This window comes from Balaenoptera borealis (genome assembly GCF_965194805.1).
Source record: "Balaenoptera borealis genome assembly, chromosome: 5".
In the NCBI taxonomy this organism is placed as follows: domain Eukaryota; kingdom Metazoa; phylum Chordata; class Mammalia; order Artiodactyla; family Balaenopteridae; genus Balaenoptera; species Balaenoptera borealis.
The window spans coordinates 134,378,230-134,405,452 of NC_138862.1; the positions used below are offsets into that span (position 1 = coordinate 134,378,230).

General features: G+C 38.1%; 1 protein-coding gene across 2 annotated transcripts in view; it reads left to right on the plus strand.

The window, feature by feature from the left end:
* Positions 1-27,223, plus strand: part of MRPL3 (mitochondrial ribosomal protein L3) — a 43,224-nt gene that overhangs the window by 908 nt on the left and 15,093 nt on the right. For both annotated transcript variants that reach the window (XR_014244831.1, XM_082392802.1), the window contains exons 2-6: positions 87-271; positions 1,308-1,399; positions 3,633-3,731; positions 14,089-14,188; positions 15,803-15,863. Coding sequence is in view for 1 of the 2 variants with exons in the window: in XM_082392802.1 (XP_082248928.1) it covers positions 87-271; positions 1,308-1,399; positions 3,633-3,731; positions 14,089-14,188; positions 15,803-15,863 (537 nt within the window). In the remaining variant the exon portion in view is untranslated. The remainder of the gene's footprint in view (positions 1-86; positions 272-1,307; positions 1,400-3,632; positions 3,732-14,088; positions 14,189-15,802; positions 15,864-27,223) is intronic.

Here is a 27,223-nt window from a genome sequence, read left to right on the forward strand (position 1 = left end):
CTTTCCAACTCATGTGACCTCCCTTCTGTACATTAAGTGGGGAACCTTTTGAATTATGCTTTGTTTTCTAATTTTTATTTTTACAGAACAGACATCTGGCTTTTGGTTAGACGTCTCCATGGCAAGAGTGGTACTTGGTGGGATGAGCATCTTTCTGAAGAAAATGTTCCCTTTGTTAAGCAGTTGGTCTCTGATGAAAATAAAGCCCAATTAGCAAGTAAACTCTGTCCCCTGAAAGATGAGCCATGGCCTATACATCCTTGGGAACCAGGTGGTTATTTTGTATATGTTGTGTTCTCATCGCCTAATTACTGTCTGGCTGGCACGTTTAAAATCATAGTGACTTCTGAATCAATTTATCATCTCTTTAATTTATTTTTCATGTCTTAAGTGTGTCTATTTCATTGTGGTTTGCTTTGCAAGTATATTTCCAGCATCCTAGTCTACTGTTAGTGAATGTCTGATGATCATCAAGACTTCCTCAAGAGACTGCTTTGTAGGTGAAAAGAGAATTGTTCTGCAAACGTTTTCTTGTTTTCTTCAGATGAAAAATAATATAAAATAAATCAGGGAAGAAAAGCTGGAAGAGTGTGATCTAAACTGTAATGTATCACACAGACGTTTGTAGCTGGGGTATTCTACCACTCCACGCCTGCCAAGCATAACCCCAGAATCAGCTCTTTGTGGCTGGTTGAGTGCTAAATCCATGTGTGGCCAGACCAAAAAGCATAAGGCCTTTCCTGTTCATGGAGTTGTCGTTGGTTGGAGGTTATTGTGGCTGTTGAATTGTTTAATGGCTAGAATTCTTAGTGGAGCAACTTTATCAATTTATGCAACAAATCTAAGTGTCATGATGGGTGCTGACATATTTTAACAACATGACCACTTGTGTCATCTCAATAACTCCAGCTAACTTACTAGAATTTGAATAGTAGATGTTTCCTAATTAACGAGGTTGGATATGAATTGATATTAGGAAAGCGAAGCATAATGATGGATTTATCATGCCCTCTATTAATACCACTTTTAAATACCAGAATATATCAGTTTAACTATTTTCTTTATTTTGTATGGTTTTCTTATATTTTTTATTTTACAGAGATTTATTGAGTACCAATATATTATGTCAGGCATGGCTGAAGGCAATTATATCTGTAAGGAACAGTTGTATTTTACTGTATGAATATATCAGCATGTTTCTTATCTGCTTGCTCCTTACATGAAACCAAAATTTAGGAAATACCGTTGTATCATGTTGACAAATGTTGAAAAGTCTGTGTGAATATTGATTTGTTTTTAATTGCCAGGTTCCTCTAGAGTAGGCCTTATTGCACTGAAGCTAGGCATGATGCCCTTATGGACCAAAGATGGTCAGAAGCATGTGGTCACATTACTTCAGGTAAGAAAGAAACTGAAGATGTAACAAATCTGTGTGTGTGCTGAGATCTATTTGTGCAAACCTAAATGGGCAATATTTGTATCCTGAAACATTTGACTGTGTGGTGAAGAAGAGGTAAAGTCAAGCATAGATACTGTAAAAGAGCTTTACTTCTGATGGTGTCAGTAAATGTTCTCACTCATTCCTGAGTGGTGGCTTTCTTCATACTGGCATTGGGATAACTGGGGCAATGAATTAAAAAAAAAAAAAAAATTGGGGCTTCCCTGGTGGCGCAGCGGTTGAGAATCTGCCTGCCAATGCAGGGCACACGGGTTCGCGCCCTGGTCTGGGAGGATCCCATATGCCGCGGAGCAACTGGGCCCATGAGCCACAATTACTGAGCCAGCGCGTCTGGAGCCTGTGCTCCGCAACAAGAGAGGCCGCGATAGCGAGAGGCCCGCGCACCGCGATGAAGAGTGGCCCCCGCTTGCCACAACTAGAGAAAGCCCTCGCACAGAAACGAAGACCCAACACAACCATAAATAAATAAATTAATTAAAAAATAATAATAATAATAATCCTTTAAAAAAAAAAATTGTAACCTAGCTTCTTACAGATCTACTAGTTTAATTCATAATCAGAAAAAAATCTCAGTCCCATCTTATTTTCATTTATGGAGTTCTTTCAATTCCAAATTGTAATTTTGATCTCTTTACTAACTCAGAATGTAACACTTTTGTCTGGGGAAGCAGCATTTTGTTCTCTGAGATAAGGTTAAACTCCAATGGTTAAGAATGTAGGCCCTGGAACCAGAATACCTCAAATGTTGGTTCTGCCATTTTCTAGCTGTGTTCCTTGGAGCACTGTGTCTTATCTGTAAAAGAATAATTTTATTCTGTAGAAGAAATCACTGTGATCTCCCTCAAAGGGTTATTGTGAGGCTTGCACAAGATGCTAAAAGTCAAGCACTTAAAATTTAAAACAATATTAAATGTCCAACAAATGTTAGCTGTTATTGTCTTTATCATTATTATAAAAAGATCACTGATAAAGTTGAGACTTTCATTCCCCAGATCACTTTGAACAGCTCAGTTCATATTGGAGTCAAGCCTTAGACAAGCAATTAGGCAGCTGATGGGGAGTAAAATGAGACCTCATGCACGTAAGTGCTTCCAGTGCTGACAGGCACAGGTGGCCTGTAAGCCCTTAGTAAGTTTTTGCTGACTCTGAATGACCAAGGAAAGGATTATAGTTTCTGGAACTCTACAGAACTTTGGGAGCTTTTAGGAATGATGAGTGGGATTGTCAATTGGTACAGCTGCTTCAGGAAATAGTTTAGCATTATGGAAAAGTTGAGGTACGTGAACCTGTGGTCTCCCAGTTCCACTCCTGAGTGTTACTAGAAAATGCGAACAGATGATTTATAGCAGCATTACTCTTAATACTCCAGAAGTAGAAATAACTCCCATGTCCATCATGGTAGAATGAGTAAATAAATCATGGTGTATTTACATGACGGAGTGCTGGGTGGCAGTGAAAATGGACAGAATAGAGCCGCACACAACAGTATGGGAGAACCTTTCCAATAGAATCTTGAGTGAAAGCAGGAAAATATGGAGGAGTATATGTGGTCTGACTCCATTTACATAAAGGTTCAACAGGCAGCACTGAACTATGGATTAAACAATACTTTCAAAGGTAGTAATTATAATGAAAAGTTAAATGATTACCATAAATGTCAAGAGAGGTGGTTATTTCTTGGACAGTTCTTCTCAAACTTTACCTCACAATCACCTGGAGGGCTTATAAAACACAGGTTCTGATTTAGTAGGTCTTGGCTGAGGCCTGAGAACCTGCATTTTCACGGAGTTCCCAGGTGACTGATGCTGCTTGCCTGGGGACCACACTTTGAGAGCCACTGCTCTAGGGGTAAAAAGGGTGGGGGGTAATGGGTGTAGGGGGGGATTGGGAAGAGACACAGAGGTTTGGGGGATTTTTGACATTCGTAGTGGTTACATGCATATTTTCTTTATAAATACTCATTTTGTTGTATATTTGTGTTTTATGCATTTTTCTGTTTGTGTTGTATTCAGTATTTGACAGTGTTTTTTTAAGAGTGTGGTTGGTATGAGAAGGATGGTGAGATAAGAAACTTTAGGGAATTCCTAACTGTCCGAGGGCCTCAGTGTGGCTGATATGTAATGTTAACATGTGTCCTGGCACATACTTAGTTTTTTTATGTTTGTTTTTTTAGGTACAAGACTGTCACGTCCTAAAATATACTCCAAAAGAAAATCATAATGGAAAAATGGCAGCCCTGACTGTAGGAGGAAAAACTGTATCACATTTCCATGTAAGGGTGTACTTTCATTCCTAGAATAGTGCATTTCATTAGTTTTAGACCTGAATTCTTTGAGATTCTGAGTTCTTTAAGTTTTGAGGATATCCCATAGCCACAGACTTGTCCAGGAGGTGAACTGTGGATTTGTGGGGAGGCAGTCTGATAGAGCCACTGACCCCAGGAGTGTGGGAGACTTAAGTTTGCTCCAGTACCTCCCTTCACTGTCTGAAACAAGTAACTTCACCTTCTAAGCTTCAGTATTTGCCCAGATGTAAAATGTGGATAAAAATACTACTTACCTAAGAGGTTTGGTACCAGGATTACGTGAGACTTTTCACATGTGCCTGGCATGTAACAGACACTCAAAAGATGGTAGCTATTTGATTATTTTGTGGTTGTTTTATGTTTAATTTCATTTTTTTCTAAATTGTCTCAACTCTTTTTTTTTTTTTTCACACACACACACTGTATTTTATTTTTACAAGAGATAAATAGACTGACACCAAGCATTGTACATGGATGACCACAACAAAAGCAACAATGATTGCAATTACCAAACATGAAACACACTCATACTATGTCATAATATTGACATTCAGTCCAGTAATCCTCCACTGTAACAGCTCCTTTACTTTGCAGTGAAAATTGATTTGTATATTCTTTGCCTCTGAGTCCTTGTGGGATTTTTTTTTTTTTTTTAAATTCAGACAAAGTCACAAAAATTATACTCATCCTCATCAGTTCACTCAGTCCCATGTAATTAATTTTTTTTTTTCATCTTGATCTTTTGTTAGCACTTTTATGAGTTCATCAGTTTTTCATTAGAGTTCTGAAAATGCTTATTCATTCAGTTCAGCAGTAAGTCAGTTACCAGAAACCTGTACTTGTCAGAGTCTTTTCCATGAATTTCTTAAAGATGAAACCCTTTTATAGGAACATATTTGCAAAAGCATCAGAGTACACACAGAACTGTCTGTAAATGACAAAAGACTTAAAAATGACCACTGTTAAAAATTTGATGAAAGTTCATCAAATTTTTAACTGTGGTCATGTCTCAACTCTTGACTCCAACAGCATGTAAGGATTAATTTTTCATATATTAGAAGTTTTCAGCATTGGGAAGAAAGCTGTGTATGAAGTCACATCAGATTTTTCTGAATAAAGTGTATTTCCCAAGTAGAATACTAATAGAATGCTGAGTTTGTAGTTTAAATGTGAAAAAATCTGCACAATTAGTATTTTGGGGGGTTTGGGGATGACTAAAAGCAGAGAATGCATTTCTAGAAAAGGTGATGGTTTTCACTAATGGCTGCTGAAACATCTTTAGGTTTACTACAACGTTGCTTGTCTCTAGATTAACATTTTTCCATCATAAATTATTTATGAAATGAACATGAATGAAAGTTAGGAGACAACCTGTTCTGTGCAGCTGTCAAAACTAGCAAGTGTTTATCGATTGCCTCCTATTTCCTTGTCATAGTTAACTTTTGAGCACTTTTTACTTGCTGGGTATGCAGGCATTAAGTCTTTTACATTTATTAACTTTTTCAGACTCTAAAGATAACAAAGTTAAGTAACTCCCTCAGGGACACCCACCAATAAGAGGTAGAGTGACAGTTAGACTCTGAAAGCCTTACTTTGTTAATCGTGTCTTGATATCCACCCTTTGGGAATACATAGGGAAGGTGGACTAATTTGGCTATCTCAATACAGTACTGTAAATGCAACAAGCACGTTGGCCAGTTCTGCTTTTGGAAATCCCAGGAGGTTTCACAGGGAGGAGACCAGAAAGGAGGGTGGGTGCTAAAGGCATGCCAGGCAGAGTGGGCTCTGCAGAAGCAGGTGCATGGAAGAGCATTGGTGCTTGGGAAGAGGAGGGCCATGTGTCTGGATCTTAGTGTGCCGTCGGGGAGAATGTGGTAAAGGTGTGACAGGTGGGGTTGTCAGGATGGAGGGCTAACAAGTTTAGACTTCATCATGTAGACTTTGAGGAACTTTCTGAATTCTTTAACGAGGGCAGTGGTCAAATTGTTATCATGGTTAACTAAATTAGAAGATGCCAGGTGCAGGGAGGACGTTTAGGAGGTTGTTTTAAGCCCTCAGGGAGAGTTGATAAAAGTCTTTTGCCCTAGAGCAGTTGCATTGGGCTTGGAAGAGGCAGGGATTATAAAAGACCAGGTGAGTGTGAGCGTGTGGGAAGAGGACCCAGCAGGTCAGTGCTCATGCCATGACCTGGGACAGGGACGAGGAAGGGGATGCTTTGCAGGAAAGACGTGTTTGAAGTGTTTTAGAAAATCCAGGTGGAATTGTCCTATAAGTATATACTGATCAGCAAATTGGCGCTGGTTGGAGTCCTATGGTTTAATAGGCCTATCTCGTAAGTATTAGAGGACTTAGCTATTTTTGCATATTATGGTAGTATAGTTAGTTTATTTTTCATTAAGCCTTCATAGTAATATCTGCTATTCCTGACAGTTTATTGCCTAATAATTACAGGGTTCAGATAATACCACAGTAATTAAAAACACAATGTGATATTTTGGGAAACATTTTTTTTAAATGTCAAATGTTTGAATTTTTAAGTGTGTAAATATTTGCCCAACTTCCTGTGAATCATGTGAACAATTCTTCAGTTTGATAGACACCTCTGTTTTCTAATTGATTGTATTTCTGTGTTTTTGTTAGGACTAGCACTGTCATCTTTATTTCATTACCAATTTTGTAAATTTTTGACTCTACAGCCTTGGTATTTGTAAGTCAGGTGTCCTGTTGGGATAATCCATTCTGCTCCAGCAGATTTGTGAACATTACTTCCTTGGGACTGTGCGGTAGTGGGAAATGAGTGGACGTGGGATAAGAAGAGCTGAGTTCTTCCGTGGCTGCCAGTAGCTCCTTCACTCCACCTTTTTGAACAGCCATTTTCTTACCCGTGAAGACAAGGGATTGGACTTGATGGTCTCTGAATTCTCTCCCAGTTCTAAGTCTCACGTTGGTTCTCAAATATTTTAGTTTTTCAGAAAAAACAAAATTCCCCTCCAAAAATGAACTTGTCAGCTCAATTTATTCTATTTTACTTAGTGATAAAGATAGTCTTATTGATGAAGTCTTATTAACATAATAACTAAACTATTACAGAAACGATAGTACTTTTATTTCTACTTTCATATTTGAGACTCTGGTCTTCATACCTTAAGCTTTATCTCACCAATGAATATATAGCACAGCAGGGTGATTTGGATGCTGTATTCTTATACTGTGATGAATTTTAACCACTTATCTGACATAAACTTTTAAAACTGTTCACTATTCTGGTATAGAAGTGCTACAGAGGCCCTTCAAGATATTATTTTTCTAGGACCAGAGGTCATGTATTATAATATTAGGAAAAAAATTTTGTCTTTGAATGACCTTTCATCAGAATAGGATGTGAAAATGAAGTTCTAGAATTCTTTATAAGTAAAGCATTTTGGTTCAGAAAGGAAAAAGGTTTTTGAAACTAAAAGTATACAGACTTTCTCTTACATATTGTAGCCCTCAGGGAAACTGCAGGTAGATTGATTATAGAGGGTTTGAGAGAGAGAAGAGACACCTATGACTAGGTAATATTAAATAGTTAAGCATTCTAAAATGAGTTGATTGAATCAGTTTTATTTATAATAAGGCTAGAATGTTATTTCTTTTTTAATCTGTAAAGAATTTATGCCTCCAAGAAACTAGACTGCTTTGCTTTTGCTATTTGTGTACCTTATAATAAATAAAAACTGATGTGGTACATAGTGTTTTTGAATAAGGAAGCTAAGTGGCCTTAAAGTTGGTTAAATCAATTCATCTTAGGAGCAGAGAAGCATTTTCATTGTGAGGAGGATAATTGCAGAGAACTGAAGAGGGAGGAAAAAAATGCAACCTCATAGATAGGCTTATCCAAGTGTGACGCTGCTGTCAGTCTTTTAAATTGCCTTTTGAAATCATTTATTTGGAAGTTAGAGGGGAAAAAAAGCCCTCTGTTACACTGCTGTTGACTCAACTCAACTTGAACATCTGGTTTTTCTCAGGACAGATACCCAATTAGTTTTATGATATTTTGATTTTAAAAGAAAAAAATTATTCACTTTTAGTGAAATTGGAAGATAATCAGGAAATATGTATTACCTTTTCCTTTTTATGTCTCAGTCTATAGTTACTTAGTCAAGATGTTTATCTTGTCCATTTTGTATTACTAAAAAAAGTACAGGATTTTTCTCATAAGCTTCCTGGAATACTTAAAAACCAATATTAATAAAATAATGTGTTTTAAATTACCAGGTGGAATATGTGAAGGTCAAAAATAAAATTGAAGTCTGTTCTAAAATTTAATAAATCTGAATCCAATATATCAGGAAAATAATTTTAAGGATACACATTTTTAAAATTTTTATTGAAGTTTAATTGACCTAAAATACTGTTAGTTCCAGATACACAACATAGTGATTCAGTATTTCTATACGTTACAAAATGATCCTCACAGTTACCATCTGTCACCATACAAAGTTATTACAATATTATTGACTATTTTCCCCATGCTGTACATTTCATCCTCCTGACTCATTTATTTTGTAACTGGAAGTTTACCTCTTAACCTCCCTCACTTATTTCACTCATCCCCTCCACCCCATCCCCCTCTGATAACCACCTGTTTGTTCGCTGTATCTATGAGTCTGTTTCTGTTTTGTTACCTTTGTTCATTTGTTTTTTTAGATTCCACATATAAGTGAAATCATATGGTGTTTGTCTTTCTCCATCTGACTTATTTCACTTTGCATAATATCCTCTAGACCCATCCATGTTGTTGCAGGCAAGATTTCATTTTTTTTTTCATGGCTGAGTAATATTCCATTGTGCATGTGTGTGTACACATATATACACATCTTTATCCATTCATCTAGCATTGGACACTTAGGTCACTTTCGTATCTTAGCTATTGTAAATAACACTGTGATGAACATAGATGTGCATATATGTTTTCGTATTAGTGTTTTTGTTTTCTTTGGAAGAATACCCAGAAATAGAGTAACTAAATTATATGGTATTTCTATTTTTAATTTTTGAGGAACCTCCATACTGTTTTCCGTAGTGGCTGCACCAATTTACATATCTGCCAACCGTGCGCAACGGTTCCCTTTTCTCCGCATCCTCTCCAAAACTTGTTATTTCTTGTCTTTTTGATAATAGCCATTCTGACAGGTGGGAGGCAGTATCTCATTGTGGTTTTATTTGCATTTCCCTGATGATTAGTGATGTTGAGCATGTTTTTTCAAGTGTCTTGGTCATTTGTATGTCTTTGGAAAAATGTCTATTCATGTCTTCTGCTTATTTGTTAATTGGGTTGTTGGGTTTCTTTTGCTGTCAAATTGTATGAATTCCTTGTATATTTTGGATTTTGACCCCTTATCAGATATATCTTTTGCAGATATCTTCTTCCATTCAGTAGGTGGTCTTTTTGTCTTAATAGTTTCCTTCACTTTTTAGTTTGATGTAGTCTCATTTATTTATTTTTGCTTTTGTTTCCCTTGTGTGAGGAGACAGATCCAAAAAAATTTTGCTAAGATCTAGGTCAAAGATTGTACTACCTATGTTTTCTTCTAGGAGTTTTATGGTTTCAGGTCTTATATTTAAGTCTTTAATCCATTTTGAGTTTATTTTTGTATATGGTATGAGAAAGTGGTCCAGTTTGATTCTTCTGCATGTAGCTGTCTGGTTTTCCCAACAACATTTATTGAAGAGGCTGTCTTTTCCCCATTGTATTTTCTTGCCTCTTTTGTCATAGATTAGTTGACCATTTAAGTGTGGGTTTACTTCTGGGCTGTCTATTCTGTTCTGTTGATCTATGTGTCTTTTTGTACCAGTACCATACTGCTTTGATTACTGTAGCTTTGTAGTATAGTTTGAAATCAGGGCGCATGATACCTCCAGCTTTGTTCTTCTTTCTCAAAATTGTTTTGTCTATTCTGGGTCTTTTGTGTTTCCATACAAATTTTAGGATTTTTTGTTTTGGTTCTCTGAACAATGCCATTGGTATTTTGATAGGGATTGCATTGAATCTTTACATTGCCTTGAGTAGTATGACTATTTTAACAGTATTAATTCTTGCAGTCCATTAACATGGTATATCTTTCCATTTCTCTGTGTCATCTTCACTTTCTTTCAGCAGTGTCTTTTAGTTGTCCAAGTGTAGGAGGTCTTTTACCTCCTTAGTTAGATTTATTCCTAGGTATTTTTTTTTTTTTTGATAATTTGCAATTGCAAGTGGGATTGTCTTCTGAATTTCTCTTTCTGATAGTTCATTGTTAGTGCATAGAAAAGCAACAGGTTTCTATATATTAATTTTGTATCCTGCCACTTTACTGAATTCATTTATTAGTTCTAATAGTTTTTTTGATGGCATCTTTTAAGATTTTCCATATATAGTATCATGTCATCTGCAAACAGTGATAGTTTTATTTCTTCCCTTCTAGTCTGGATTTCTTTTATTTCTTTTTCAAGGAGCCACATTTTTAAATGAACTTTTGTGTTTGCTTTTGTGGAAGAAGTGAGTATGACTGAGGATGAAAAGCAGGGGCCTTGGTAAAAGCGATGTTGAATATCAGTCTTAGATTTCAGCATATGGGAAGTGAAACCATAGAGAATGACGGGAGTGAATGTATGTTATCACTGTTGGAAGAAAGGATAGCCTCCCGAGGGGACTCTGTGAGGTAGAGAACAATCTTCTGTGGACATCCAGAGCAGAGCTGTTCAGCATTTGTTGCACAGTCCCACTGGGGGGCTCCAGGGAGATTCTCGGGGGGCTGTGGACTGATCCAAAAACTAAAGTTCTCTGCTTATAGGCCAATGCCACCCAATTTCATGTCAGCTGAGGATAGCCTACTCAGTAAGTTATGAAGGGGCACAGTTCTTATTTCAAACTGAAATTAGCAAGTACCTGAAGTTTGCTGCATATTCAAATACATGTTCTTCAGATAAGTGTGGCTTATCACTGGACCTGGGACTAGACATGTATTTAACAGACTTTCAGTGAGCTTTGGAAGTACATAGTAGGGGGAGATTATAGGCCAACAGACTGGCATGGGCAGGCACAGGTAAGCATGCGTAGAGTACTGTGGCTCATTGGGGTCCTACAGGTGCTTCGTTTAGGATCAGAGGAGAAGCAGAGGGAGAGGGAACAGCAGGAAGATAAATATTATTGCTTATATTCTCATGAAAGAGGCTCTTCACATCAGGAAGTGGTACAGCTTTTTTGGTAAGTCTTACAGTATCTATATCAAGAGTTAAGAATTAAAACAGAAAAAAAAAAGACAACAGGGCATTATGGTAAGGGAATAAGTTGTCCATAAAGTTTTCTATTCAAGGATATTTACAATAGCAGAAGAAAAAAGCAGGGGTGGAGGGAAGAGCAGACAGTAGGACCTGCCAGGAGCTGGGGATGGAGCAGCCACTACGGTCTCTGCTCTCTAGAAGCTTACATTTTGGTGGGCTTGGGGGTGAGACAGGGAAGCTATTGCACAGAAGATAAACAATTAAAAAATGTGTATTGTGACAGATGGAGGGAAGTGCTTTGAAGATTAATAAAGTGGGCTGAGGGCATTGCAAGAGACAGAAAGTGGTGCTATTTTAGGTAGAATAATCAGGAAAGGTAAGTTGATATTTGGGTGAAGACCTGAATGAAGTGAGGGAGCGTATTATACAGAAATCTGGCAGAGACGTGAGGAGAGACATAGGTGAGGGAGGTTACGAGGTACAGACTTCCAGTTGCAAAATAAATGAGTCATGGGTATGAAATATACAGTGTGGGGAATATAGTTAGTAACTACATAATATCTTTGTATGTGACAGGTGGTAACTAGACTTATAATAGTGATCATTGTGTAATATATAGAAATATTGCATCACTTTGTTTTGCACCAGGAACTCACAGTGTTTTAGGTCAATTACACTTCAACAAACAAATTCATAGAAAAAGATTTCAGTTTTGTGGTTACCAGAGGCAGGTGATGGAGGAGGGGGAATTGTATGAAGTCAGTCAGAAGGTACAGACTTCCAGTTATAAGGTAAATAAATACTAGGGATGTATGTACAACATGATAAATATAATTAACACTGCTGTACATTATATGTGAAAGTTGTTAAGAGTAAATCCTAAGAGTTTTCATCACAAAGAAAAAATTTGTTTTCTTTTCCTCTAATTTTTTATCTATATGAGATGATGGATGCTCACTAAACTTATTGTGATAATCTTTCCATGATGTGTGTAAGTCAAGTCGTTATTCTGTGCACCTATAATAGTGAGGCAGACATTTTCTACAGTTGTAAATAGCATAGACAGTTTAAGACTATGGAGAGGAAAAGGGAAAGGGAAAAAAATCTGGCAGAATGGCATTCCAGGCAGGGGGATCAGTATGTGCAAAGGACCTAAGGCTGTTGTTTAGTGAGTTCTTAGACAGGGAAGGAGCACATTGTCCCCGTGGCAGGGCGAGCTGGGAGGAGAGTAGGTGGTGTAGAACCTTGGAAACCATGGTGAGGACTTAGGACTCGATTCTTCTGCACAAGATGCAGACCGTTGTGGAGACTAACGTAACTTGAGTTTAGAAGGATCATGCCAGCCTGTGAATGGAGAACATACCAGGGGGTTAGGAGTATAGAAGTTGGAGACCTGATAGGAGGCTACTGAAATAAACCAGACAATATATGGCTGGCTGGGGTGGGGGTGAGAAGTGGCTGATGTGGGCTATGTGTTTAAATAGAGGCTACAGGAATGGCTGATGGATGGACATGGGATGTGAGAAAGAGAAGAGTTGTAGGTGACCATAGGATTTTTGGTTTAAACAGAAGTATGGAGCTGCTGTTTACTGAGATTCGGAAGATGAGGAGAGCAGGCCTGGCGGGGCAGGGGCATGTTGAGTTCAAGTTTAGACGTGTTAAACTTGAGTTGTTGTGTGACATCAAAGTGAAATGTTGACTTGGCAATTGGGCAGAAGAATTTGTAGTTCAGAGTAGAATTTGGAGTGGATGTTAGAAAAGTGGGTCATTAGCCTGTGAAAGAACCAGGGAGTAGTAGCTGGAAGTGGAGTGGAGGCCTTCCAAGGAGAGAGCAGCTGCCCGTGCCAAGCAGTGCTCGTGGTGACCAGGGCATTTGGTGATTTTGGCCAGCATGTTCCATTGAGTACGAGGGGCTGGAAGCTCCTGATGAAAGCCTTGTCGTGGGCAGGCACAGAAAGATTAGCTGGAGGAGATAATGTGGCCAAGGAAAAGTTTGTGTTTTAATGTGAGTTATTGTGATTCTTTTATGCTGCTAGGAAAGTTCCAGTGGAAAGGGGGAAATTGTTGATTCAGGAGATGGTGGGGACAGTTTCAGGAGTAAAGCCATTGAGTAGGTGAGAGGAGGTAAGAGTCAGTACACAGTGAAGGATTTGACTTTAATAAGAACATGGACAGTTCATCTGTTATTGTGGTTCCCAGCCCCAGATTCACATCAGAACCATATGGAGTGCTGAAAAAACACTGACACCTGGATGCCCCCTTAGACCGGTGAAGTTACAGCCTCCAAGCTGAGGCCCTGGCCTTGGTGTTCTCTGAAAGCTGCCCATGTGCCTCTTGTGCACCTGGAGTGGGGTGGGAGGGTGATGATTTGATTTGGTGGTAAAAGCTTGGGGAAGGGCTCTCGATTCTTCTGTTTTTTTCAGTGAAATAAGAAGCAGCATTATCAGCTCAAAGCAGGGAGAAGGAGGGGAGAGTGCTGGAGGTTTTAAGAGGATGTGGTGGAGCTGCCTTGGGGAGTGAGAGGGATTTAACAGGGGAATGTGGGTTGGCCAGGCCACACTGGGACTCACTGTGAAGTCTGGTTGTACATTTGAATGTGACTTGTCATGTTTTCTCCCAGCTGCTTGGACACAGCAGGGAAATTAGACAGAGTCAGATTTCCCAGGATTGGGGTTCTTGATACAGACGGTTTCCAGTCAAAATCCAAATATGAGCATGACTGTATTTCTTTTCCTGTGGAACAAGGGTCTTTCCCCGTATACTTTGAGCTACACTATGCCAGTTCTTTATATGAGCTACACTGTGCCAATTCTTTATATGAGCTACACTATGCCAATTCTTTATATGAGCTACACTATGCCAATTCTTTATATGAGCTACACTATGCCAATTCTGAGTGTGATGGATGAAAATCTCACCTCCCTTAACTAAAGTCAATAGAGTACTCTTGTTCATTGGGGAGGCAGAGTGCTCTTTAATTTGTTTTCCTGGAGTGTTAGTAACTTAGTTTAGATCTCTAGGCATTAAATTCCGCTTTTCGTAATTAATGTGTTACTTATATGTGCTGCTTTTCCTCTAGAAATCTACATCTATATTGGAATTTTACCGAGAACTTGGATTGCCACCAAAACAGAAAGTTAAAATCTTTAATGTAACAGATAATGCTGTAATTAAGCCAGGTAATCTGAGGTGGGGGAGAAGAGGGAGGTAAAAATACCCAAATATGTGATTTGTTTAACGTCAGCCCTTTCAATAAAGCTGAATTCACAATACAAAGTCCCAAACATTTATTTTTAAATATAGAACTGTATCTGACTTAACACTAGGGACAAACAAGTCTTTTTCTTTTTTAAGTGGAAAGAACTGTAGAGAATTCTTTGTTTTCCATGAAAGAGGGAGGAACACTTTTGTTTTTAATGTACAGAAGGTTTCACATTTGGAAAAGCCACTCCAAATAAATAAACGAACTTTTAAAATGTGAAGTTCACTGTTTGTAGGCTGGCATTTTATTAAGTGAAGAGTAGACTCTCACTGAGATAGGATAATTTGAGAAAATGTAGCCTGAAACAGGAAAGTGACTGACCATAGCACCTTGTAAAGATCTTAAATGTAAAGATTCTTACTTAAAAATTTCAAAGTATTTTACCTACTCCATGGGATGTCAAAAAGTAAGATTTGGCAGTATGATTATATTGGTTCATATAGTTAATGGCATTTTGATGTCTTTGAACTTCAGAAAAGCTCCCTGATCTCTTCAACTTGAGTTCTCTAACAGGTAGACTGTAGAAGGATGTTTTAAGATTTGATATTTTAATACCTGAACTGAATTTCTTGAAATAGAATACAATTGCAATAGGCCTTATTAATAGGGGCGGTAGAGTCAGCCTTGATATAAGTTAGAATTGAAGGTATTTTTTGAAGTGCAAGTTTTTCATCTTGAGGTAAAGTACATGGAATTAAACTAACAAGTATAAAAATTAAGTCCACATTAACTTTTGCTGTAGCACAAACCATATGATAATTTTGTGTGTGGGGGTGATAAATGGTCAAATATCAGCCGTTCAGGTCATTCAACCTCATAGAAATTCGGTCACTTTTTAATCTCCCCTATTTTTTCTTAAATGAAGGTTTTTCTCTGCCCATATAAATCCACGTTGGGTCCTACCTTAAAGGACACTAAACCTACAGCACTTTACTCCCTGTTTTAAACAAACAAAAATAGCTTTTGATTACATTCTCTACTACATTGGTTCCAGCTTTAAAAAAAAAGTCTTTTACTGGATGATGTTAAAGTTGATGCCTATTTTTGGATAACTTATCTCCAATAGGAAAAAAAAAAAAGACTTGATCCAGCCCCAGTGTTTTTTGAGTCATTCTCTTATTTTTATTTTCCTTATTTGAAATAGGAAATACATCTTAACATATTGTTATTCACAGAAACAACCAAGAATCTCATGTATTTATCAGCAGGAACAGTGTTGTCACAGGAGTTGCCTGTTTCAGCCAGTATCACGTTGGCCTCTGTGAAGGCACAAGCGCGCCAGTGGCTGTGGGCTGTTGGCCACTCCAGCACCATGTGCCCCATACTTCAGCCTACATGCAGTCCATTAAAATACATTTGTTGAGCAGTTTTATTATTTTATTGTTGACATTGCTAATAATTAAAATTGCGGAAGAGACTCTCCTGACATTTTGAAATCTGATAGCTAGAAGGCTTCCTGTATGTAGTTTATGTTTAATGAAGTTATTTTTGGGCTGATTTCATACTGATTTTTTGTTTTCTTTTCATAAAGGCACTCCTCTTTATGCTGCTCACTTTCGCCCAGGACAGTATGTGGATGTCACGGCCAAAACGTAGGTCCACGTAACAGGTTTTTTCCTTTTGTTTTCCTTGTATATTAAAAAACAGCAGAGTGAGTGAAAGAAGTGCAGCCTTTCAAAGTCAGTGAATAAAGGATAAGTAACCATTATTCTCATTCATAACTCTAATCCTTAATGTTACTTATGGTACTGGTTTTTAAATTGCACCGAATTAGTTGTATGTGAAGAGTTCACTTTGTGTTACAGCTTTTAAACTGAGATGTGTGCTTCTTGAGATGGGATTAAGAGAAAGGTCCATTACTGAGTTCCTTGTGGGCTGGGCCCACATCTGTTTGAAGACCAAAGGCAGCATACGGTTTGTTGGTGAAAGATACAGGAAGCAGTTAAATTACAGACATCTTGCACTATTTGCGATAGTTGTGCTTAAGGTTCCCCTAAGGTAACTAACTGTAAAGCATTTTTGGAACTGTGTTAAAATCCTATCATGAGCTGAAAGAAGAAATAGGATTACACCTTAGGCATCTTCAACAGCGTAGCATCATCTCTTGGCACTAGAAGAGAGAGACCTCTTCCACAAAAGCAAAATATTTTGTTATGTGTAAACAAGGGTTCAAATTTGGTAGAAATTAACACTTAATTTTCACTCTAACAGAAATGCTGACTTTGAATCATACTTATGTTGGGTGGTGCTGTTTGGGGTACTGTAGTTTTTTTTTTAATATCTTACCATCTGTTAAGATAAGCCCAGTACTGGCTAGGTAATCTTCAGGAAACATTTAGATCTTATAGAAGTAGTTTTTCAAAAATCAGCTGAGGTTATCTCACTATGGAATGAAGTCACCAAGCCTTTAAATATGTTTATATATATAAATTGTTCAGGGACTTCCCTGGTGGCTCAGTGGTTAAGAATCCACCTGCCAGGGCTTCCCTGGTGGCGCAGTGGTTGAGGGTCTGCCTGCTAGTGCAGGGGACACGGGTTCGAGCCCTGGTCTGGGAGGATCCCACATGCCGCGGAGCGGCTGGGCCCGTGAGCCACAACTGCTGAGCCTGCGCGTCTGGAGCCTGTGCCCCGCAACGGGAGGGGCCGCGATGGTGAAAGGCCCGCGCAACGCGATGAAGAGCGGTCCCCGCACCGCGATGAAGAGCGGTCCCCGCACCGCGATGAAGAGTGGCCCCCACTTGCCGTAACTGGAGAAAGCCCTCGCACGAACCGAAGACCCAACACAGCCAAAAATAAATAAATAAATAAATAAAGTAGCTATAAAAAAAAATTAAAAAAAAAAAAAAAAAGCACAATGTGAGAGTTGCAAGTTAAGTTTAAAAAAAAAAAAAAAGAATCCACCTGCCAATTCAGGGGATACAGGTTCGAGCCCTGGTCCGGGAAGATCCCACATGCTATGGAGCAGCTAAGCCCGTGCGCCGCAACTACTGAGCCTGTGCTTTAGAGCCCACGAGTCACAACTACTAAGCCTGCGTGCCACAACTACTGAAGCCCACGCACCTAGAGCCCATGCTCCGCCACAAGAGAAGGCACTGCAGTGAGAAGCCCACGCACCGCGATGAAGAGCAGCCCCCGCTCGCTGCAACTAGAGAAAGTCGGCATGTAGCAATGAAGACCCAACTCAGCCAAAAATAAAAAAATTAAAATTAAAAAAAATAGAAATAAATTGTTCAGTATCAGTTGTTAGAATCCACATGATCTAGGCTAAGCTTAACTCCAGATATCAGCTCTTGTCTATGTGGCTTGCAGGATCTTAGTTCCCCAACCAGAGATCAAACCCTGGCCCACGGCAGTGAGAGTGCCCATTCCTAACCACTGGACCGCCAGGCAATTTCCCAGCTCTTGTCCATTCTTGTTTCTTGTTCTATCAACATAGATGGTAGTTTCACTGATTTATGTGCCTCAGTTTTCTTTTTGGAATATTCTGACTGAGAACCCTTTGAAAATGAACAGTGGCCCACTGGTTCTCTGGGTTAACCTTAGAATCACAGTGACTGAGACAGAGCAGCTTCTTTCATCCAAGGAAACCAGATAAATCCATCATCAGTTTCCTAAACGCGGTCAGATATTTCTTCACTTCCACATTATTACTGCCTACTTTTAAATACGGGCCATTGCACACAGGTCCTAGGGGCCTTAACTTTTGATTAGCTATTTAGAAGTGGAGTGGGCTAGGTTGGCGGTGGAGTAGAGGAGAGTGGGGCCTATTTAAAGAGACTGTGAACCTTCCTCTTTTTCTCCCTGCTTCCTGCTTGTTGCGAACTCATTCCTACTTGCTGGGGCATCTGAAATTACTGGTCTTTTGGTAACGTTTGTCCTGCCTGCCCTTGTGAAGAAGTCAAAATATCGGAGCTGTAAAGCTTTGGTTTGAGTAAGTGGGGAGATGTGTGTGTTGTGAATCAGATGGTTTTACTTTTTAAATTCCTGAATTATTACGTATAATAAAATGCCTCACGGTAATTTGTTAATTTACACACGGTTAATAATGTGTGCATTCCATTACATATTTTACAGGGTAAATGAGATATTCAGGAAACCCTGCAAAGTCAGATTCCTTTGTTAGCAGATGCTCTGTGGCAGTGTTTGTGACTAGCTTGGGTTGGAGCCTAGCCTTTCAGTGCCTATGTTCACTAGATGCTTTCATTTCATATGCTACTGTTGGGTTTCCTTGGCTTCCTAAAAGCTATTTTTAAAACTTCAGGCTTCTCCTTGTGAGTGTAAAGTAGAAGGAGAGTATGTTGGTTTTGTTTTGTGTTTTAAGATCGTGTACCTAGAAGACAAGAGTGTGTACAGCCATGTGCCAGCCTCAGGACTAGATGGCTGATGAGAGCTGGGAGAGTAACTAACCCTGGGATTTAGAGTAGTTGACATTCAACTCTGGAAAAGGGGCACCTGCATTTGAGAAAACCCTCATTGTTGTGTGGGCTGCAGTACCGTCTTCTGTTTGACTTTGTGTAGCATGTGCACTGTACTCTGGTGTGCGTACCTTTTCGGGGTATTTCCTGAGATCAAAATGAAACAGACTTTGACCTTTCACTAAATGTTGCCAATGGCTACAGCTCTTGGAGCTGGCATGTTATTATGGCCTCAGGATGCTTGTAAGTGCTTGCGAACTTACAGAGCTCTGTCCTCATGTGGAGATGTTTTGGATTCCTCCTGGGTGCAGGCTTAGGTCTCAGCTACACCCAGTCCTGGTGGAAGCTGTCTCTTTGCCGTTGACTTTCCTGTGCATGTGTACGTGCACGCACACATGAATTTGCTTGCTTTTCTTTTTCCTTTTTAAATTCTTCTACATCCTTTCCCTGATGCTTCTCATTTTTTGGACAGTTCACCCCGCTTGGAGTTTTAGCCCTCACAGCCAGTGAGAATGTTTTTTTTCCTTGTTGACTGTAAATGGAACCATTATCTTTTGGACATAGGCTCTGAGTCCTTGCAGTCTCTTGCTATGGCTCACTTACAGCCAGAGATTTTCTACCTTGTCCTCCATTTTCAGCCCCTGTTTTAAAATTTTGAAACTTCTGGGCTCCATTGTCTTCATTATTAATCCTGTTACAGGTGCAAACACTAGAGAAAAAATGGTGCAGTGACATGGTTAGGTCAGATGAGGGACATGGGTTCACAGCCTGGAGCATCATTTCCCACACTTGAGTGGGCTTCACAATCTCCCCTACCTCCACTCCCCCACCAATCTTCAGATTCATTAGATCTGGGGTAGTACCTGAGAATTTGCATTTCTAACAAGTTCCCAGGTTGTGTGGATGCTGCTAGCCCAGGGACCACACTCTGAGAATCACTGGACTGGAGAACAGTCAGGAGCTCACCGGCGGACCTTCTTTTCCTGCTGCTCCTTTACCCAGCACAGAGTCCCAGTGCCTGCCTTTTCTCAACTCTACTCAAATTATAACATATGAACATCTGTTTTAAAGCAGGCAAGTCTAATTAATCCAGTTTCAAATAACATTGTCAGTAAAATCAGGCCTTTGTATTACCCACATTTTAGTTAGCATGAAACTGAAAACTGGTCTCCTTAGTAACTGGCTTCATCATCTCCTTTCCATTAGAGATTAATTTGAGACTTTTTTCTTAATTGAAATTGTTCATTTTTCTCACGTTGTAATAGTGATATTTAATGGTTAAATCTATACTTATATTTCAAGTTTTTTACCTTATACCTTCAATTTTAATTGCTGGATTAAATATACTTTAGAAATAACTAACTAAATAAGAAAAATTAAAATGGAAAAGTACTAATTTAAGAAAATACAGTGTTAATAGAATCTTTCTACTTCAAGAATGAAATTGTCTGCAGACATTTTCTTTTTAGTGACCAGTAACCAACAGTAGCAGCCTCTTGAAGGCTTCCTCAAATTTTTAAAATGTTCCTCTTTTAATGATTGCATTGGGAAATCTGCTTACACTGAAAGTTACATTGTATTTACCTGTGCTGAATTTGGATATAATTTTCTATATAAATAAGTAAATTTACCATTGTTGTGTTGGGGTGTGAGGTGAATATATATTTAATAGAGTTCTTTTTAATTTTTACTTTTAAACCAGAAATAGTTTTTCATCTAAAAGGTCTTAGTATACAAATCTAGATTATATGGGAAAGATCTTTACATCTAATATATAAAACCATTCTAGCAGAATAATTTTTCACAATTTTCATTAGGCTATAAATAGGTAATAAGGCCCAGTCTTTGAAATATGTCAGTTTTATGTAATTTATTCTAAATAAAATTTAAAGTCTAGCACATATATTGATGCGTTCCCCACACCACCACCACTACCCACTTCCTGTACTAGGACCCTTTTAAAGATTATATTCTTGTTCTGTAATTATATTCCACCATAACTTCTAATAGATGATGGGTTTGGGGGCCTAACGTTTTCCCTTTCTTTCTCAGTTTTGAGGAGGAAACCTCTCTAGATAATATATAAAGAGTGGGTGAGATAAAGTATGACTGTTGATTCCACCCTCAACATAGGATGTTTAGTCCATTGTTTTCTGTTGAATCCTAGCAGTGCTTATTTTAACTTGTAGAGTTTTTCTTTTTTTAAGGAAAGAAATCAGAAAAGAATTAAAGTAAGATAAAAATAAAACTGTAAAAATGCATTCTGCAGTGTTTAGGAGAAAATGTTAGGTCTCTGTCTCAGAGGACTTGAAGGACACAGGTGGTGATGCATCTATAACGGTGGGCATGGGGGCACTTTCCTGCCAGGTGTCTTACTGAACTTTGAATTCATGACAGTGGCAAGCCTGAAGTAATTTCTTGAATCCCAGATTGAAATCAGAAAACAGCTCATTCAGCTACTTCTTTCTGAGTGAAAGATAATCTAAAACTCTGTCTACGAGTCTGGGCTAATGAAAACAACCCATATATTTTCAGGCACAGTCATATTACTTTAATAGCAATTTCTGGCATAATCTTACTATTTTTGAAGTTAACAGTGCCCTTTAAATTCTCATTACCCTTTGGCCTCAAAATAGAAAAATAGGCCCTTACTTTGATAATGTTATCCCTGGTAGTAAAAATGAAAGCAGTTGGGGAGAGTTAATTTGGGTTCTTTCATTAAAATATCAAAATGTGTACAGAAATATTGTCCATCGTAGCCTTAAGGTGATTAAAAAGCCAGGTAGGTTCTTAACAAAGCAAAGACTCTTCGGGCTGTGTGAGCAGTCCTGCACACTGTTCAGAGAAGGGTGCCTGCACATGGTCAGAAGCCTTCCCCACTAGCTTGTTATTCTGACTGGTGGGTGTTTGCTGGGAACTCGGAGGGAAAGCAAGGTGGATGCTGCCTTCAGGGAACAATTGCTCTCCAGCCCTGCACATTTGCAATTTTATTTCATTTTTAATAAGTTACTTTATTTACTAGTTATTCAAAGCAGTAAATTTTTAAGCACACTAGTGAAACAGTTTTCAAAATGAGTAAACTATAGAGGGAAATAGTCTCTGTAAAAAATAATCCTTCTTCAGTCAAAGTGAGTGTCTCATCAGAGGTGGTCTAGGGAGTGGCTGAAAGCATGGATCTGTTTCTCAGCAGCTCTGTGACCTAAACAGCTTCCTTAACCTCTCAGTCGCCTCATCTTTAACATGAGACTAATTACAGCACCTACCTCATAGCCATGTTGTAAAGACTGAATGAGATAATGCACAGAAGGCTCTTAGCTCAAGATCTGGGACATAGTGAATGCTCAGGAGTATTGGCTGCTATCGCTATTGCTGATATTACTGTTTTTTCATTTGTTTCAAAATTTTAAAGGAAAAATCTGTTTTCCTCAATAGGAAATATCTTTTTAACTGAATTAACAACATTAAGTCATTAGGAATTAGACTGTGGTATTTTCTAATACATCAAATTATTGCCTCTTACTTTAGACTGTTTTGTATAGCAAAGTAGTAGCTTTACAAAGCACTCTAGGTAATTTTAAGAGTACATAATACCTGCTACATCTAGAATTTACAGTGTAATGAGGATGCCCTTGAAATAACTCCATGCTTCTCTGATATGCTACTTTATTTTTGCTTTACTCTATTTTTCAAGAGGCAGTATGGCCTGAGTTAAAAGCATGACCAGATACTTTCATTTACCAGGCATTTGACCTTGGGCAAGTGGCTTAACCTCTCTGGATGTAGATTTCATTATCTTTAACATAAGGGTTTGGGAGTAAATGGTTTCTAAGGTTCCTTTCTTTTTTTTTTTTTAAATGTGGGTTTTTGTTTTTTTAAGTATAGTTGATTGACAATATCATGTTAGTTTCAGGTGTACAGCAAAGTGATTGAGTTACACATTACATATCCTTTATCATGTTCTTTTCCATTATGGTTTATTACAGGATATTGAATATAGTTCCCTGAGCTATACAGTAGGTCCTTGTTGGTTATTTATTTTATATTTAGTAGTTTGTATCTGCTAATCCCAAACCCCCAATTTATCCCTCCCCACCCTTTTCCCCTCTGGTAACCATAAATTTGTGTTCTATGTCTGTGAGTCTGTTTCTGTTTTGTAAATGTTCACTTGTATCATTTCTTTTTTAGATTCCACATATTCTAAGTTTCCTTTCAATTCTAAAAATCTGTTTCCAAAAAATAATCCCTCAGTTTTCCAAGTGGCATAACTCACTGTTTTCTATATTAATGAAGAAGTAATACTCAGAAAACTGTTGTGTCTTTTCATGATATTGCAGAATTATTTGAGTTTTTGAGTTTTCTTCTTTGAGAAGAGCAGACTGAACTCAGGACAGCAAACGTGGTGTTCTGGGTTTACTTAGAACAGCTGGAAAATGCTCCCTTCTGTAAGAGGGCTCACAGGAATCACTGCACATTTGGCTCTTTGTACTATTGAATGAGCTAGATTTGATGTCAGAAAGCTGTAAGCGGTGCACTCTTAGCAGTCAGTTGTTGATAAAAATATTCCCAGATATTGATGGGAGCTTTATAGTTTTTAGACATAAACAGAATACCTGCAGTTCAGGTCATGCTGTCACAAATTCATCCTGGAGAGTAACAGCCATACAGATCTTCCATGCCAGCTTTTGACTGTATGTGATGGGACACAGAGCAACTGGAAGATTCCACCATGACTTACCTGTGTGCTCAGGAGCTGTTTTATATCACTGATGGAATAGGTTTAGACAACAACACTGAGTTGAGTAGAAATTGACTCCCAGCATTTACAGGGATCTTCAGTGGCAAGGGCAAAACTCAGTGATGGGAATTTTGGAGGAATTTCCCTGAGGACTCAGAATGGATGGACTAGAGAGCACTCCTCACCTCATGGACATTTTGTTTTACCCCATATACAAGTGTATCCAGAACCATGCAGTCAAAGGCAGTTTCCCACAAAGTGGGGAAATACATGATGGGTTTGTATTAAAACCTGTGTGTCTGCTGGTAGACATTTAGGCATTTGTCAATGTGACAGGGAAATGAAATTCATAGTAGTATTCTCTAGAGATTTATAGAATGCAGTTGGAAACACTAAATTATGCATTCTCTTCTGCAAGATTCTTACAGTCAAACCTTTAAGCCCCTCCTCACCTTTTCTTAATATAATCTTCATAAAAGACAAGCCCATTATACAGCATTTGGAAACTACAGGACAAAATAAAGGAAATAATCATCTCTCTTCCTAAGACACAGTTATAGCCAGTAACAAAATTACTCTGAGTTCTCTAGGTAGGGCACTAGGGTTAGATGCTGCACAATCCCTGCACTTCATGAACTTAAAGTATAGTAAGGAAATACACCCAGAAACATGGGCAATAAAGTCTAAATTTAAATCGCGTCTCTGAGATTTTTTGATGAAGTTTTGGTTTTAGCAAGTACGAATGCTCTAAATAAAATAAATTTTTTATGTTTTCCTAATTTTCAGATATGTTTCACTAAATTTGGAACTTCTAACATTGTGTTCTTAGCTGATTTGAATTTTCCTTTATTTGGTTTTTTCTGCTGTCATTAAAAACTGCAACAGAAAAGGGGTGGGAGAGATAAAGTATGTTATGTGTTTTATATCCTATTTAGTAAAGTGAAGGTATTATTTTATGTGACCTGTGAAAACCTTATGTTTGAATTCTGCACGGGTTTGCTAAGTGTAGATTCGTTCATATCTTGCTCTTGTTTCGTTTTTCTTCTCCAGTTGGGCGACAACTGAGAGAAACAACAGAATAGACACCTGTGCCCCCTCCGTGGAGCAACAGGTGCCCTCTGTTCTCCGTAGTCTCAATTCAGCCAGTGATTTGTCACATCATGTGTGTCTTACCCTTTTGTTTAAAGGTTATTTATTGAAGAGGCTCCTGTTGTACACAGTATAACAACATGATGTGTTCTAGAACTAGATTGAAAAACAGTCTGTAATTGGCTGACAGTAATTAGCACTTTCAGGATACCACTTTGATTTTGTAATCGTTTGCTGGTAAAATGAGCTAAATTATCTCCTGTAATTTACCTGGAGTGTCTTTTACTGGTGCACACATGCATGCTCTCTCTTTAAGCAGGAGAGGAATCAGTTTGAGAACTCAGAAGTTACCAACAAACTTTCTACAAAGAATGACCAGTGTTAGAATGCCATATTTTGAAAACATGCTCATTTTAGATTTGGCATTGCCAGTCCGTTCCCTTGTTTTCTTTAAAGTGTTATTTGCCAGGGCTTCCCTGGTGGTGCAGTGGTTAAGAATACACCTGCCAATGAAGGGGACATGGGTTCGAGCCCTGATCTGGGAAGGTCCCACATGCTGCGGAGCAACTAAGCCCATGCACCACAACTACTGAGCCTGTGCTGTAGAACAACTGAAGCCTGTGCACCTAGAGCCCATGCTCTGCAACAAGAGAAGCCACCACAATGAGAAGCCTATGCACCACTATGAAGAGTAGCCCCCACTCGCCACAACTAGACAAAGCCCGCGTGCAGCAATGAAGACCCAGTGCAGCCAAAAATAAAATAAATGAAATAAATAAATTTATAAAAAAATTTTAAAAATGTTATGTGCCAAACAATATCATAAGTTCAAATGACTCTTTAGTTACTTCTTTTTTATTTTTAAATTGCAAAGCATTTATTTTTCAAATATCAATATATTCTAAAATTCAGCATTAAGTAGAAATATTTGTTAAGTTTCTGAAGCCAAATTTCAGTAAAATATTTGATTATCATAGTTTCCCTTCTTAGATGTTAACCTTGCAAAGTTTATAGTGACTTTTCAATGAATATATGTTAAATTTCTGTTTTAGCTCTTTGATCAAGCATAAACATTATTTTGAGTTTTGGAGGCAAAAAAAGAATTACGTACAGGCACGCCTTGGAGATACTGCAGTTTGGTTCCAGACAACGGCAGTAAAGCGAGTCAAGCTTTTGGTTTCCTAGTGCATATAGAAGTTATGTTTACACTGTACTGTAGCCTGTACAATAGCATTATGTCTAAAAAAACAATGTATGTGCCTTAGTTTAAAAATACTTCATGGCTTAAAAATGAACGAAATATAATGCCATTTTCAGCGACATGGATGGACCTAGAGATTGTCATACAGAGTGAAGTAAGTCAGAAAGGGAAAGACATGTATCGTATAATATCACTTATATGTGGAATCTAGAAAAATGGTACAGATGAACTTGTTTGCAAAGTAGAAATAGAGTCACAGATGTAGAAAACAAACTTGCGGTTACCAAGGGGGGAGAAGGGTAGGGTGGGAGGAATTGGGAGATTAGGACTGACATATACACTACTATATATAAAGTAGATAACTAATAAGAACCTACTGTATAGCACAGGGAACTCTACTCAATGCTCTGTGGTGACCTAAATGGGAAGGAAATTTTAAAAAGAGTGGATATATGTATATGTATATCTGATTTACTTTGCTGTACAGCAGAAACTAACACAACATTGTAAAGCAACTATACTCCAATAAAAGTTAAAAAAAAAAAAACTTCATGGCCAAAAAGTGCTAATCATTATCTGATCACACAGGGTTGCCACAAACCTTTCAAATTGTAAAAACCACAGTATCTGCGGAGCATAATAAAACAAGGTGTGCTGGTCAGTGTACTCCATAAGTGATGTGTTCAATTGATTAATGTGAAAAAAGCTACATTTATTCATATACAAATAACTTTTGACATGTGATATGATATTATTCGACTGTTCTATACATATTCATATTATTTTTATGCTGGTTTCTTGATTTATCTAAAACAAACCATCTTACTCATGTGGGCTTACTTCAATCCATTACTCTCTGATAATTCTTTGTTAAATGCATAGCAAAGTCCTTGTGGAAATAACATAGTTTTCAAAATCTTTTGTGATTGGTCCTTTTTGTAAATGTCCTGAACTGGGCACTATTTATTTAATAATAGCTAGCTTTATTAAATTAAGGGAACACAACATGAAAAATATGTTGATATATTATCTAATGAAAGGTGGAAAAAGTGTTCATATTAAGAGTCTATAAAAAGAAGCCTGGTAGAGTCTTACAATTCATTCTAGCCCTTTCCTTGTATCATTTGTCCCGATATATTTGACAGAGATAAACTCTAATACTGCTTGAACCTTAGTGTTGTGTCTCCTACATTGCATAATGTTTCTCTAGTTAGCAGAATTTGAAAATAGAATGGTTTTGTTTAAAAATTGAAATATTAGATTTTTTCTCTGATTTTATTTCTCCATTGGCTTCTGATTCAAACCTTGAAACCAAGATCCATCTTCTAAACTTGTTCAGCATTTAGAGCATTATTACTGTTTTATTTCGTGTTCTATTGTATATTGCTGCCTAGCACATTACCCTAAAATACAACAGCCTAAAACAACAAACATTTATTACCTCCCAGTTTCTGTGGTCATAACTCCCAGTACAGCTTAGCTGGGTGCCTCTGGCTCAGGGTCTCTCACGAA